At 39.7% G+C, this 15,863-nt stretch overlaps 1 protein-coding gene across 2 annotated transcripts in view; it reads left to right on the top strand.

Annotated features, from left to right (window-relative positions):
- Positions 1-15,863, top strand: part of LOC118823834 (kelch-like protein 29) — a 126,000-nt gene that overhangs the window by 30,344 nt on the left and 79,793 nt on the right. For both annotated transcript variants that reach the window (XM_036593675.1, XM_036593674.1), the window contains exons 4-5: positions 12,938-13,085; positions 14,159-14,689. In XM_036593675.1, the coding sequence (XP_036449568.1) occupies positions 12,938-13,085; positions 14,159-14,689 (679 nt within the window). The remainder of the gene's footprint in view (positions 1-12,937; positions 13,086-14,158; positions 14,690-15,863) is intronic.

Here is a 15,863-nt window from a genome sequence, read left to right as displayed (position 1 = left end):
TTGTTTAACGCTTTAGCCAGAGAAAAGAAGCCAATGGAGGTAACATATCTAGATAGCCACGTACCTTGCTAAAGTCAGCTTTCTGCATGTTGTCCTCCTCACGTGGTGAGTCACTTATGTCATTTGAGTAATCCATTGTAATAATATTCAGATATTCAGATATTCGACTTCCTAGCAGCGGCACGGTGGTGCAGTGGGTAGCGCTGTCGCCTCACAGCAAGAAGGGCCTGGGTTCGATTCCCGGCCGGGCGACCGGGGTCCTCTCTGTGTGGAGTTTGCATGTTCTCCCCGTGTCTGCGTGGGTTTCCTCCCACGGTCCAAAAACATGCAGTCAGGCCAATTGGAAATGCTGAAATTGCCCCTAGGTGTGAATGTGTGTGTGATTGTATATGTATGTATGTCTGTCTGCCCTGCGATGGACTGGCGACCTGTCCAGGGTGTATCCTGCCTTCCGCCCAATGACAGCTGGGATAGGCTCCAGCACCCCACCGCGACCCAGAAGGATAAGCGGTTTAAATGATGTATGTATGTATGACTTCCTAGCAATAGTTATCTAGCTAACTATCTGCCTTTCTGTAGTCACCAGCTAACAAAAAACAGACGGTAAAACAATGCACCAAGCTTTTAATCCTTTTTCCATGTTTGTAAAAGCCTGTGAATTTAATTTTGACCTAAGTATCAGTGTATACTTTTGTAGATATTATTCCAGCGTTCCAAAATCAATGCAGTTTAGTCACCACATTCAGATCAATGGATCATAATGCACTGATGCATTTTTATCCCTCTGATACTGAATAAGTGTTATTGATAGTTGGGCAATGCAGCACAACAGTCAACAACCCTTCATCTGGACATCTGCCTTCCTGCAGAGTTCAGACCCAGCTCTGATCTAACACCCCTGATCTAGATCATCAAGGTCTTCTGAAGAGACTGGTTGGTTAGATCAAGTGAAGCAGATTAGGTTTCAAAGTAAACTCTGCCTAAAGGTTGTATCTCTGTGAGGAGGGCTGGTCACCACTGATGTAGCATCTTTGTAGCAATTTCAAAAGCAACAGATGTAAATGCTTGTAGCAGGATGCATTCCTGTTTTTAGCCCACATTCTTTATCTTGTTTCAGCCATTTCTCTATATTTAGTATTAAGCCTTTATGTACAGTATATCTACCTTAGAAGAGTTGTTGATGTTGAGCTGAAACACCCACATGCTGTCTATGTTTTTTTCTGTACTTTCAAGGGAGGCAAAAAAGATTAAAGCAGTAGCAGATCTTAGGGTCAATTTCTCTGTCATCCATCATGAAAGGCCTGGAGCCACCACCTTTCCCCAGCATATCCCCACATATGATATTTCCCTCCTCATATCTCCACAAGCCATCTTTGATAACGGATGGCAAGGGTGATTATTGATCTGCATCAAGAAGAAACTCCTCCGCGTCCTTTTCAAACACTGAGGGAGATGCAGCAATCACATATTCCAGCCCTCTAGATTAAGAAGGGTGTGGGCTCTAATGCAATATTCCTGCATATTATGCATATTATGTATTGTCCTGAGGGATGAAGTTTTAGCATATTTTTAAATACTTGAAGCCAAGTAAAAAAAGAGGCATTAGCTAAGTAATCCATGTTGGCAGTTTCAACAAAGATGTGCGTGGCTTTATAAGACAGTCTTCGTTTTGAGGGCTCTGCTTTTTTGACCTGTGCCTCTGAAGCCTCTTTGATGTGGAGGCTTGTGTAATGTAATATGTTTGAATTTCAATTCGTGTATATGCAGGTGTCACATGATCAGTGTTGATTCACTGCAAGACTTGATTTCCATATGACATTTGCCAGTTTCACCCCTCTACTGTAGATAAAACCAACCACGCAAACACAGAGATGCTGTTCGTTTATCAGTTTGTGAAATTCTACAGCGCAGTAATATGTTCAGATGGTAGGAGTTGTATGATTTCATTATGTTAGTGTGAAGGATTATGCTTTTCCAAAGAAGAAGTCTGAAAAGCCTGTTAATGCTGTGATGCTGTTACTTTGTTACCACTGTTAGCTTGTAAGGTCAAGATTAAAACATTTCAGTTTATTTCTAGTTAGCCTGGCAGCCTTTGGTTGATGTGATGAGTTACATTAATGGCTGTTCCAGCTCCTCAAGGCTGTTGCCCTCTTGTATTATTTGTGCAGAATGGACCATCTGGACACAATAGCTACCATTACCAAGCCCAAAATAAGTGCCCCTATTAGCATTTATGCTAATACAGGCAGCAGTACTGTGACACAGGTTGTGTAAGTGGTGGGTAGCCCTGCCTCACTTTCACACTGGCTGCTGAGTCTCAGTAGCATCTGCAGTCATGTCACATTTGCTACAGATTTAGAAAAGAGATACTGCAAAAGCGTGTGTGAGAGAACATTAACATAGTCTCAGTCTATCGCTCTCCCTCTGTCTCTATCACGCACATACACATACTCTCATACTTCCCAGCCAGCGTGACTGGGCCCCTCCCCCAGCCGAGTTCACAGTACATACTGTGCAAAAGTCAGAGACCACCCTTCATTTATTAGATTTCCTGTCTTTATTACAGATTCCTTTCTTTGCAGGAGACTGGGGCCCAATCCCATTTCTTATTTCTACCCCTACCCCTTGTTTTCGAGTGTCACCTTGTCCCCTAGAACTGAGTTGCAAGGGGTAGTGGTTGAAATCCTCCCCTGTGAAATGGGACCCTCAAATAAAGAAGAACATTACTTCATTAACAGGCTACTAGCGCTGCTCTATAGGCAACACTGCCAGTCTGCAGTGATAACAGAGGAGGGTAAAGTTTGGTAACCTCGCTGCTGGGCTAGTTAAATTTAGGGCTTTAAAGGAATGGGGTGTGACATTTATTATCACCCACCCCTAATTATTCGGTGATATGAAGCTGAAGTCAGCTATTCGCCAGCTTCTTGTTTGAATTTTCCCAATCCACCTTAAATGGAGCAGCATTTACATTCTGGCGCTTTAGGCATCAGTAATCCTTGACGATTTAACTAGCTACTAAGACGTTAGCATACTATTAGCGATTTTTTATGCTTGTTATGAAGAAAACGACCACAACAAATTGAATCGACATTAAACTAAGACGCTACACTGGTTATTGTCATTTTTAACGGAGAAAATACTCACATTTGAGGGTTTCTTTGGTCGCATGTGCAGCCATCTTTCCTTTTTTTCTTTTTTTCTGATAACACTCCATTTGGAGTGTGCCTCTGAAAAACCTTCATATGGAGGGCCGTGTTGCCCTAACACTTCACCCTACCCCTTCATCTCAACAAATATCGGGACACCCTACCCCTAGGCATGAACATGCAAAACGGAAGGCTAAGGGCTAAGTGGTAGGGGTAAGGATTCTGGGGTTTCAAGCCCATCGTTCCGAGTACACTAGCAGCCTCTTTGTAGATCTTTTATTGTCTATTTTGTTTGCTCAGTGGTGGCGTCTTGACAGCTACACATCCTTTCAGACTCACAGAATCACCTGTGGATTTTTTCAGATCTGATGCAAGAGTGGAGCTTGATTTTCTCCTCTCTCTTAAAGCTAAAAAGCTTGAAGTGCTGTTTATCTGATAGTGACAGTTTTAATGGTCTGCCAAGTCTTGCATGGTTGTTAGGAGTCACATTTCTCTGTATCTTTTAATCACCTTTTGCAAGCCAGTTTTGGAAACGGGCTGTTTTTCACTTACTTTCCTTTGGCTTTCTCCTTATTTATGCAAATGGATTACATCTAATCTCTTCAGCAGTATCTCCTGAAAAATGAATAACTGGAAATTAAATAAATGAGGGGTGGTCTCTGTTACAATGTCAAGCAGAACGCTTTTTGTACTGTACAGAGCGCTTTTCTATATAGAACCATATACAACACATTCTCCATCAATCTGAAGAACCATTTCACCATGCGAACCATGTAAGCGTGCAGATGGATCCTTGAGTGTTCACGGTTCCATATATAACCATTCTTTTTACTAAAGAACGCTTAAAGAACCATGTTTTTTAAGAGTGTACATAATCTCACTCTCTTTCCCCCCCACAAACATGCTCACTTTATCTCTCTCTCTCTTTCACAAACGCACACACATAAACACACACACACACACACACACACACACACACACACTCACACACACACACACACACAAGCTTCCATTTGATTTTCACCTTTAATCATCACTTGTCTTGTTTTTTTGGACCAGTCTCAAGATGCCTGAAAGCCTATCAAGTCTTTCAGCCTGTATCTGCAGGCTGCCCTCTTTCAGCAGCTCCACTCTGCAGAACATTTCATTTTGTCAGCAGAGTGCACTCCCGTTTAGATTTGGTAAAATGGCATTATGCAAAACAAGCAGTCAGAGTATGCCAAAACACAGAGAGCTACTTGAACTTGGCAATCGTTTACTACATGGAGAGAAAAGAAGAATGAAGAGGCAGTGGAGAAAATATTTTCACATCGCCCTGCAAATAATTTGAATTGCTTGTTATCTCGCTCTTGTGTCCTAGTAGCTCTTAAGAGTTCTTACAAAATATCAATATCAAAGATTTCCAGAATTGTGAGAAAATAAGATTACATAAACAACCGAGATTTAGTAGAGATCTAATAATGAATAAAACAATGACAAGTGAAGTAAGGCCTGACTGATAGAATCATTTTATGACCAATACCAATTTTAAGGAGCTAAAAAGTCTGATAACCGACAATACTGGCAAATATGATTGGATAGTTTTAGTTAAACAGGGCATCCCTAAGAAAGAAAAATAAAAAAGAGATCATTCTCTGTAGTGAGATCAGAGGGAAAGACAAAGAAGTCTTTAGCTTATGTCTCCTGCTGCTCAGATATTCCTCCTGAAAAAAGAGCCCAATAATCTCACATCTGTCTCCTCTTGAGTTTTAGTAGAGACCTCAATTAAGTCACATATTGTCCTCAGATTTGCCAAGATAGTAACAGTCATCTTTATCTCCAAATGAAATCTTATCTCTCCTTTATCTCTCCTGTATCTCTTGTCTCGATTTGTCTAATGCTGTTTCGTATAAGGAGTTTTAGAAGAAACTCACCAAGCCTTAAATAATCTAAACATTGTAGCACCATATGCACCATGTGTTTAAATTAGATTTCAGATTTTCCGGTTCCAAGAAGTAATGATGACTATCAGCTTAGTCCCTAATGTCCTTATAATGTGAGTGTTTCTTAGAATATAAAATAATGTCAGTTATTCTTTTCCAATATCGATACCTATATTAAGCATTGAGTATCGACCGATATTGATCTGATATTTCTTAATTTCTGTTTAGAAATATCATGTTATCATATAATGATTTTTTTTAAAAAACTACATTTAATTGAGCTATTTGTACTGGAAGCACTTCACTTAAGATGAGCATCTAAAAGTAGACTATCATGCTCCAAAACTACTCAACACTCTTCTACCCCAAAGGAAGAAATACACAGCTAACTTCGTCACATACCACAGTGTAAGTGCTAAATATGTTAAGGGATTTAATCAGATTAATTATTTTCCTTTCAACATCTGTTCCAGCATTTTCTGCTGATGTTGGCTCAATACTGATACCTGTTATCAGATTGGTGCCATCTCTGTAAGCCATTAAATATTGGTAAATATTGGTGATTTTTGCAGATACCTGTAAAACTGACGGCCTTCGATATCAGCTGGTATATTCGGCCAACTGATATATCAGTCGGGTCCTACGCTGAAGCCAAGTCTGTCAGTCTGTCAGATAAAAAAAGACCAAGCTCTCACAGTGGTCTAAAAAGCTCTTACCCCCTAGAAAGCCAGTGTGCCCTGAAACAGGAAAGAATAGAAATTGGTTCATTTGATGTGGCATGAACATGAAATTCATCCAAGAACAAAGCTGTTCTGTCAGAAGCCTTTCACAGTGGCCCTTGCCAGGCAAGGATGAGGAGACACTAAGGGCCAAGAGTTTCTCCTTTAAACCTTGGACAGCTGAGATCTGAAGATGGGCTGGCATGAAGAAGCCAAGCAGCCATTATTTGAAGAAAGGAATGCTACCCCCGGAGCCACTGTGAGAAGCAGCTCCACCCTCTTTCAGCTCACACAGGTTGTTCTTAAGGAACCAGCAGAGATGCCACGAAGAAAAGAAGCCACTTTGCGTGGACCTCGCCCGCCTTGACAAATGATGGATCAACATTCCTTCCCAGTTTGTCAGTGTAGGCACAGGCCCATGGCAGGGCTAAGGAGGAGGCTTCAGCGCTGACAACAGAGATAGGAATAGCAAATAAGAGGCATGACAGCATGTATGCTGTAGCGAGGCTGTCTGAGAAGGGGAAGGTGATCCAGGCCAGCGCCAGGCAGATTAGAAGAGTGGAGGACAGCCATCTCCTCAAATGAAGACAGCTATTCGACTGAAGGAGGGAGATCCATGTACACACATACTGGGAGGAGGTTTTAGGAGGCGCAAGCTGTGATTGTTTGTTTAGTGTGAAAACAGTAGCATACACATTGTCTTTCTGAAAGCGCTGAAGAATGGAAGGACATTTAAATGAAGTGCATGCGGCGAGTACCTCTGAGAAACGTGGTTAATGAGCTCAGGGCACGGAGGAGAGGAAAGCTCTAACAATGCTGTGGCGGTGTCACTATTAGTACTTTTTGCAAACAAGATGCTGATGCTTCAACGAAGTCCAGCATACTTACAAGAAATGGTAAACCAGCCCAGAATTGGATAAAAACTCTTCAGTAAATTCTTGTAAATATGACACGTTGGTGTCAGTTTAGTATGAATGAATAATCATATACAGACCTATTTATCTGGAACATCTACCGTATTGGTGCATTTCGTAGGTTTACAGGTACTGCACAATACAGTGCTGTGCAAAAATCCTTCATTTATTTGGTTTCCAGTCAAAATGGGCATTAACTACATGATCCTCATTTTGCAGCATGAGGAAAAAAACAGAAAAAAAACATATATTTAACAGAAGATTATACAGAATACAAATTTAATATTTTTTGTTGACTCTTCATTGTGCCCTCTCTTTGCCTTTATTTCAGTTTACATTCTTTTCAGGAGACTTACTTACAATTTTTCAGAAAAATCTGCAGGATTATATTTTATACCTCCAAAGTTCAGTCTTAGAAGTTGGTTGCATTTTCTGCTTCTCATGATCCAAGTGATCCAAACACATTCAGTGATGTTGGGGTCTGGACTCTGGGGTGGTCAGTCCATTTTTCTGATAGCACCAGCATCTCTTTGATTTAGATAATACTTCTTGTTTGTCTAATTCCTTTTCTTAGCTTAGCTTAATAGCTTCTTGACAGCTACCTGTAAGCCTCCTCACAGTCAGTGGAAGGATGGACAGAAACACCTTTTTCATATGTGAAGCATAAATGGAGCTTGACTTTCTTCTCATTATCTCATTATAAATATCTCCTGAAAAATGAATAACTTGTACCTTATTTCCTTTTGATGGAAATGAAATAAACGAGAAGGTGGTCTCTGCCTTTTTACAGTACTGTGTGTCTGAATTCTACCATCAGGTCCTTCACTGGAAAGGGATAACCACCACTGATGAGACTTCATTTGAGTGGTGGACCGTTCTCAGCTCAGCAGTGACCGATAGGGTAATGACTTGTTAGTAAGTGTTGCAATGTCGTGAAAGACCAGTGGTGCACTATCTGCTATACTTGGCTCCTGCTCGTTGTTCTAATTGTGTTTGAGGGCAGCAGCTAATAACACTGTGAAAATGAATGCAGCTACATGCCTTGTGGCATAGTTGAAAATTAAAAAGTAGTCTTGGGGTATTTCTTAAATGTAAGTAAATGGGTTTAGTTATTTGTTGTGTTAAATGTAACACAAGGCAAAATTCCCTCAGTGGCCTCTTGAGATAACCAATTAAGACTAGATGCATAGCTTTTTGTCAGAGGAAAGCATGGCTGGGTTACAATTCCCTTAATCCTTGGTATAGCTCATTAACCTACTTGATTGTAATACTTAAGTCTGACGTCCATAAGGCTTCACTGCAAATCTGTTTGTCATCATTTTAAAACCATGATGCGTTAGCCTGCCTATATGTCTGGCCTAATACTGTTCCATTTGAAACATTAGCAGAATTACAGCTTACCCTGATGCATGGGTGATTCTCCCATAAAATCAATTATGCGTATTTATAATTGCATGCAAAAGTTTGGGCATTCCTGGTTTTCGAAGTGAATATCCTCTACATCCTCTGCAGAGAATGCACTTCTGCACATTTTAATGCACAATTACTGTTTGTTTACTGAAGTGAGTTCAGGTGTTTCAGTCATACCCATCACTACCAAGTGGATAAAATTAAGCATATAGCCTTGCAGTCTCGATAGGCAAACACTGGCAGTAGAATGGGTCGTACTGATGAGCTCAGTGACTTTGGAACTGTCATAGGATCCCACCTCTTCCACAAGTCAGTTCAAAATTTCTGTCCTGCTAGATCTGCCCCAGTCAACTGTAAATGCTATTATTGTGAAATGGAAGCGTATAGGAGCAACAACAGCTTAGCCACGGTAGATCATGCAAACTCACAGAGTGGGGCTGCTGAAGCGCACAGTGTCTATCCTCTGTTGAATCACTCACTGAAGAGTTCTGAATTGCCTCTGGAAGCAACATCAGCAAAAGAACTGCACATTAGAAGCTTCACGAAATGGGTTTCCATGGCCGAGCAGCTACACACAAGCCTAAGATCAAAATGCATAATGCTAAGTGTTGGCGGGAAGTGGTTTAATGTACGCTGCCACTGGACTCTGGAGCAATGAAAACATATTCTGTAGAGTGACTAATCACACTTCTCTGTCTGGCAGTCTGATGGACGAGTCTGGGTTTGGTGACCGCCAGGAAAACGTTAACTTCCTGACTGCATTGTGTCAACTGTAAAGTCTGGTGGAGGAGGGATAATGCTATGAGGTTGTTTTTCAGGGGTTGGCCTAGGCCCCTTAGTTCCAGTGAAGGGAAATCTTAATGCTTTAGCAAACCAAGACATTTTGGACAATTCTATGCTTCCAACTTTATGGGAACAGTTTGGGGAAGGCCCTTTTCTGTTCCAGCATGACTGAGCCTCAGTGCTCAAAGCAAGCTCCATAAAGGCATGGCTGGGTGAGTTTAATGTGGAAGAACTTGACTGGCCCACACAGAGCCCTGACCTCAACCCCATGGAACACCTCTGGGATGACCTAGAATGGAGATTGTGAGCCAGGCCTTCTCGTCCAACATCAGTGTCTGACCTCACAAATGCCATTCTGGATGAATGGGCAGAAATTCCTACAGACACACTGTAAAATCTTGTAGTAAGCTTCCCAGAAGAGTGGGAGCTGTTGTGGCTGCAAAGGGGGGACCAACTCCATATTAATGCCTATGGATTTAGAACGGGATGTCATAAAAGCTCCTGTAGGTGTCCCAATGCCTTTGTCCATATAGTCTATTTACCTTTTATGTGCTGATGTGAGATACAGCATATATACATGTATAGATTTCTTAGTGTTCAAGCTGAACAACTAAATACAGAGTTAGCAGTAGCATTCTTTCAGAACCATCTGACAAAAAGCAATATTTTCATTTGTTTTTTTTTCCTACGGATACCGGGAGACTGCAAAGCAAGCAAATCAGTCAGTGAATTTCATGTCCATTTCTGTTATTATTCCATTTCATGTCTCCCAGTGTTCTCTTTTAAAAACTATAGGAGGTCACTTTCACTAATCCAACCACCTACGTCCTCACAAGTGGGAATGACTTGCTTTTGCCTGGGGTTAGAATTGAAAAGCTGTCCAGAATGCTCCACCTAATATTCTTACATAATTGCTACACGAGTGTTTGAATGTACACATTTAAATTGCAAATAGCAATGTGTGTTTATAGTAGGGCTATTTTGCACTGAATTATTTAATTATGAAACAAGCACATGAGGGAAATGATTGCTCTAAATGTCAGTACTATTTCGGTTTAATAATGAATGACAAACATACTCCACTTAACATATGACAATGTAGATGACTCAATTAGCTATTATGAATAACCATGGCTTTTAACATTTGTGTCATCTGTAAAAAGAATATCACTGTGGTGTGGATTGCATTCCTCAGGAGCAGCTTTTGAAATACAAGTCAACCACAGAAGCCTGTTGCGATATGAAGTCTTTATTAGGCTTCAGGCAATGTTTAAAAAAACTTGTGACATCACGCTCATATGTGCTATTATAGTTGCAGAAAGTTAATCCTATATTTGTGCCCTTCTGTCACAGTTTACATTTAGATGTTGGCTCCAGTAGCATGGTTTGGTTGTGCGTAGCTTGCATAGCATTATTAAGGGGGCACCAGTGGGGCGCTTAACCACAATGTTGTGTTCATTAGAGTTATTTTCATTATTATTGAGGGCTTTCTGCTGTGTTTATTAGTGACCTTTCACTACTTTTTCTGGCTGTTGAAGCCTTATATGCCTTGACTATTAATCTGATTCCTTTTGCTGCTTGTCTTATCAAGCAGATGGTTCTAGGCACTCACAAATTCAGAAGGCTGGAGGACAGCTAAAAACGGGAATGACTAATAGTCTTTCTTTGGATGTAATTTTATTTTATTGTACATTGTTCATCAGCAGTGCCAGCTGGAGATTTTTGTCAGAAATCCATTGTTTTGTCCATTTTTCTTTGACATTAGTATCAACAGTAAAGAAAATTTTAAATGAGCATTTTCGTAAGTTTTACACACCAAAAAAGTAAAGGTCCAAGTGTTGAGCCTTGAGGTACTCCACAAGAAAGATGTTTCAAGTCATAAACTGGTTTTCATCCAAAAATATTTTTTTCATGAGTCCTTTGAAGAACAAAAGGTTTCAGTGCATCAGGGCCTGCACTTACTGTTTCAGCTTGGAAACTGTCAGTTAATTCATCTGCAGTGACTAATCATAATGCCGTTTTTAAATAATTAAAAAAATGTGCAGTTTTTAAGGAAAACTGTATTAGCAGAATTTGGACACAATATCTGTCTTGGCTTGTTGACCTACTTGAGATAAATGGACAATTGTGTACATTTGTTTTTTTCATCAAACCATTCAGGCTTTCAAAAGTGTTCCACCACCTTAATTGCTTTTTTTCCAAACACTTCTTTTGTTAATGAAAACATGCACTTCTTCTAGCTTTTTATGTACCATTATTTTCAATGTATTCAATTATTATACCTCAAGCAGAACAATGAAAATAAATGAAACTTCAACTTTATAACTTTCATATCCCAAGGTTGTTTTGTTCATCACCATGCTTTCTCATATTATTACATTTTTTATATAGATTCTGCAAGCTTGTACTCAGACACTGAGAGCAGATATATTGTGTATGTACTGAATAATTTTTTTTTCTATTAATATATTTTGTTTTTGTACTATTTTCCAATCACAGTTCATTAGAATGCAATGCTGCTAGACGGGATAGAGGCTCAAACAATGTGGTGCATATTCATCTGCTCATTATTCCAGCTAGCAGTTTTGTTATTGAGAGTGATCTGCAGCTTCTGGTCCCTGCTTATGCTTCCTAGCGGCACAAGGGTTCACGGTGAATAACAATCAACTTTAGACCTTATATCAGTTCCTAATTCAAATTCAAATAGATATGCAAATCGGGGCATAGTTCATGAAAATCAGATAAACAGCTGATTTACACACAGTGGTAGAATAGGCTATCACCTGTGCATTTTGTTAGTGTGCTGTTAAGTTTAATGAAAGATTTAGTTACTTGCATAACAAATAGGTGGCATAAAGGGAAGTGTTTTAAAATGACTTTGTATAGCCGTAACCAAAACCGCTGCTAATAAAACACTCTTATCTCTCGTTCGGAAGGAAGTTTCCCAAATTAGTGTCTACTGAGGCATTTACTTTTAAAGTGCCATAGCTAGGATTCAGTGAGTTCTCCAGCATGCTACATTAATAATAATCCAATTACTTGCTGTTTTGAGAGCAGCAGAAAAAGCTTTTATTCTTTTGTGTCTATGGAAAGAAATTTCTCCAGCAGTTTGATCATATTGATTTCATTTTCTATTACACTGTTGATCAGTTCAGTATTTTAGACTTTGCATGTAGAGTGTTCAGTATTCAGCCTGTGTCTCACTCTCATCGAGAATGGAAGAGAATGCTTTCCTTGATGGAGCAATTATAGTCGATAATGAATTGTATTAATTCAAACATGGGGATATTTGTTTGTGGTATTGATCGAATTAGTCTGTGACATACAGGAAATATTCTGATAGACATTTTAAATTTAAATCTGCTTAGGAAAGCTTATTGCATATTGATATTGATGTCATTGTTTTTGTTCTTAAGCTCTGTGTTATTGCACTTTACGGTTGGCTGCCATGTGAATCCTGAAAACAAAATGAATTGTGAACAGCTTCAAGAGATGAATTCATGTTGACTACAGCTGACAGTTTATGACTCTCTGATACACAACAAATATCTCCTAGCAGTTCTGTCGTATTAAGTTGCAAAGCACTGGTAACACTATGACAATAAGTCAGAAATAGAATTTATAGAAAGACATTACAGTTGTTTTAATGTGTATCCCATTTTTCTGTTTAACATGCTACTGGTTTCACGGTAAAGTGATAAAAAATCCCTTTACACAACTGTGAAACAACTTTCTTCATATTTCGTCTGCGCTCGGATTTACAGTCAATGCGAAGCAGATAAGAATTAATTAGTAAAAACGTTCTCTATCTCACTTGCTTTCACCAAGTTAAATTGCTGGGGGCCGACCTTGGGTTTTTCCTACATTATTGATGGCACTAATCTAGAACAGCAGCATAATTAAAAGAGCAGAGTGGAATGGAATATTAACAAAGCAAAATGGTGTACTGGTGTCTGACATGTGGGGTGTAATTGAAGAGGTAGCTGATCATTAAAGCTTGCCGTGTTTTGTTTAGCAGGTTTGCTTTGTTTTATTTTAACCAGGTCTCGGCGAATGCAGTGGGAGAGAACCAAACGGCTGGCCCTGCTCTGGCTCCCAGTGTCAGATGGGGACAGACGCCTATTAACCAGTCCACGCCCTGGGACACAGATGAACCCCCAAGCAAACAAATGAGGGAGAAAGATAATACAGGTAAAGAATAGCAGAGTGCTTTGGGTTCAGGGTAGAAGTGCCCTTAACATCTCACACGATTCAGTAATTCATACTGGACATGAACTTCTTATTATTAACTGATAGTTTGCACACAACATTGCTTGCTTTATTAGCCCTTGTTAAAGTACTGGCCATTATTGCAGATACTAATAAAAATGTTTGAGAATATGCAAGAACTACTACTTTTATTTAGTATTCAACTTCTTAAAGTTTCCAGGCACGCTGGTGCTTCCAGACTTGCATTCCTAACTTCTATACCTTAATAATAATTCATCATAATAAGTCAGTTTGCTTTGTTAACTATGTGCACTGTTAAAAATAAAGGTTCCTAAATAGATCTGAGCTTAGATATACAGGCATAGAAAAAACAAATGTGTGTAGGTTTTTCAGACTATATATATATATATATATTTTATAACATTTACTTATGCAGTGAATTACAGTTATATTTGATTTTCATTCTGTATTTACCCATTCTGCATTTCTTACATCCCATTTGTTTTGAAGCGAAGAAATGACAAAATTATGACAAAAATGTAAATATTTCGTTTTTCTTTTCAAAAAACAGGACAGGTTTATATGTGACTTTAGCCTAAAAAGCATTGGAAAAACCCTTTTGTAAGGATGTATGTACAGTAACATAATAATAAAACATCTTATTTTCTTTCTTATCTACTTATGAACACAAGTGTTGCATCAATTGAAAGCATAGAATCTGTTCCAAAGGATTGTTTGTTTCACTGACCTGAAGTGGGAAATAATTAATATTGAATCAAACTGTAATAACTGTGACTCTAATGCTTAAGGCAGGGGTCACCGGTCTTATCCACAAAGGGCCAGTATGGCTGCAGGATTTCTTTCCAATCAAGCATACCTGATACCACTTGTTTCAGTCTTTAAACAACAGATTAGTTTTATAAATTGTGCTTCTATTTGGTTGGAATGAAAACCTTCAACCACACTAGTGACCTCTGACTGAAGGGTTTTATTTCTAAGCTGGTCTCTTATCAGTGAAAAACTGAAAAACGTCCATATCAACCTCCTCTCCTCAGGTCCACTATGGCCTCCTGCAGTAGCCACGGTCAGCCAGGCAAGTCTGCTGACCCACACTTACGGCATGCCCCAACCTCCAGCCTATAGCCAGGGAGTGACTGTCCAGGCACCCATCATCGGGGCGACTCCTGCTCTTCAGACCCCTGTGCCCCCTCCTCATCCGCTCCTGCCCACTCACTACCAGCTCCCTCAGCCCCCCTCACAGCCACTGGCCAGCATGGTGCTCAATGTGCAGAGCCAGCCGCTGGGCGTCAGCAGTCTGCCCCCTATTGCCATGTCCCCCATGCCTGGAGTATGCCAGGTCACCCACCCTGTTCACACAGTACTGGGCAATGGTCACCTGGCCCATCCAATGGTCCAGCCATCCACCACACTAGCCAGCAACAACCTCCCTCTGACTAATGGACAAGCAGCCACACAGCACCCTCCAGCTACTGCTCCCATCACTCAGGAGACTGCCAACGGACTGCAAATGCTCCGGACTGTTGGCATGGGGAAGTATGAATTCACAGACCCATATCATCCAAAAGGTAAAGTACCCCTGAAGTTTTATCTAACGCTAATTTAATTGTAGAAGTTTGACTGAACTATATATATATATATATATATATATATATATATATATATATATATATATATATATTCTTTCTGATGACAGTATTAAAATAATAACGCAGAGAAAGCTCACAATCTGAGCTGGTACAGCTGATCGTCTTGAACACATTTATTACTTTCCTGACTATCACCCCCAATAAATGCTCTCATTCATCTCTTTCTCCAAGTGGATAGGGGTGTTTTTCTTTTTTTCTACTTGTTTTCTTTTCTTTTTTTTTAAACCCAACTAATACAATTATGTTAACTTCATGAAGGCTTGGATTCTCTGATGTTCTGCAGCATGCTCAACAAACAAGAGCCTTCTTGATTAATGAGTTTAACATAGTTTTCACTTTCGCTAGTGGGCGATCAGTAATACCTTCTCCCGTTCAGTGAACGTTTTGATTGATGATGCAATGAAGGAGACCCTTTCGTAACAATCAACAATAGGTATATGTCCTCAGTCTACCATAGCTAATTCACTTTATACTAAAGTACTTTATGCATACTGTTTGTGGTGAAGCTTGTGATGCACAATAAAGAAGGAATGCAAGATTTTTTTTTCTCTCATCTATCATCTTTCAGAAACTTCAAATGTATTCAGTCCTAGCTGCTTTTATACAAATGGAAAGCAGTTGGTCCTGAAATCAGTATGGGAGAATGTGTGGCAGCACTTGTATGTGCTTTTGGCTCACGGTGAAATCTTTTAGATATTCTGCTGAGCTACAGGCAAAAAATCTGTTCTGCTGCCTCTCCTTTAAATTGCATGTCATGTTGCATCACTAGAAATATTAGTCTTCTATAAAAATGAAGGTTGTGAAGACAGCAGGAGCAGCGTCGCTGTCCACTTATCTGCTTGTAATTGAGAATGTAAAGTCCAGTCAATAGATCATCATTAAGTCCGTTCATGAGATCTCCGGGGTGACGAGTCTCTTGAGTATAGGAAAGTGACTGTTTTGGACCAACTGAATTTAAATGATTATTCATAATAAACCCAGCACTTGGACATCAACCATGTATTTGGTTGTATTTTAAAATCAGTGCCTGGAGAATTTGGAGATGATTTGTGTGTTAACAGCGATACAATTCAGATGTTAACTTCATCAACAG

Source organism: Colossoma macropomum, unplaced genomic scaffold (assembly GCF_904425465.1).
Source record: "Colossoma macropomum unplaced genomic scaffold, Colossoma_macropomum, whole genome shotgun sequence".
NCBI lineage: Eukaryota > Metazoa > Chordata > Actinopteri > Characiformes > Serrasalmidae > Colossoma > Colossoma macropomum.
The sequence above is the reverse complement of the archived record's forward strand: the minus strand, read 5'-3'. Positions and strand labels throughout refer to the sequence as shown.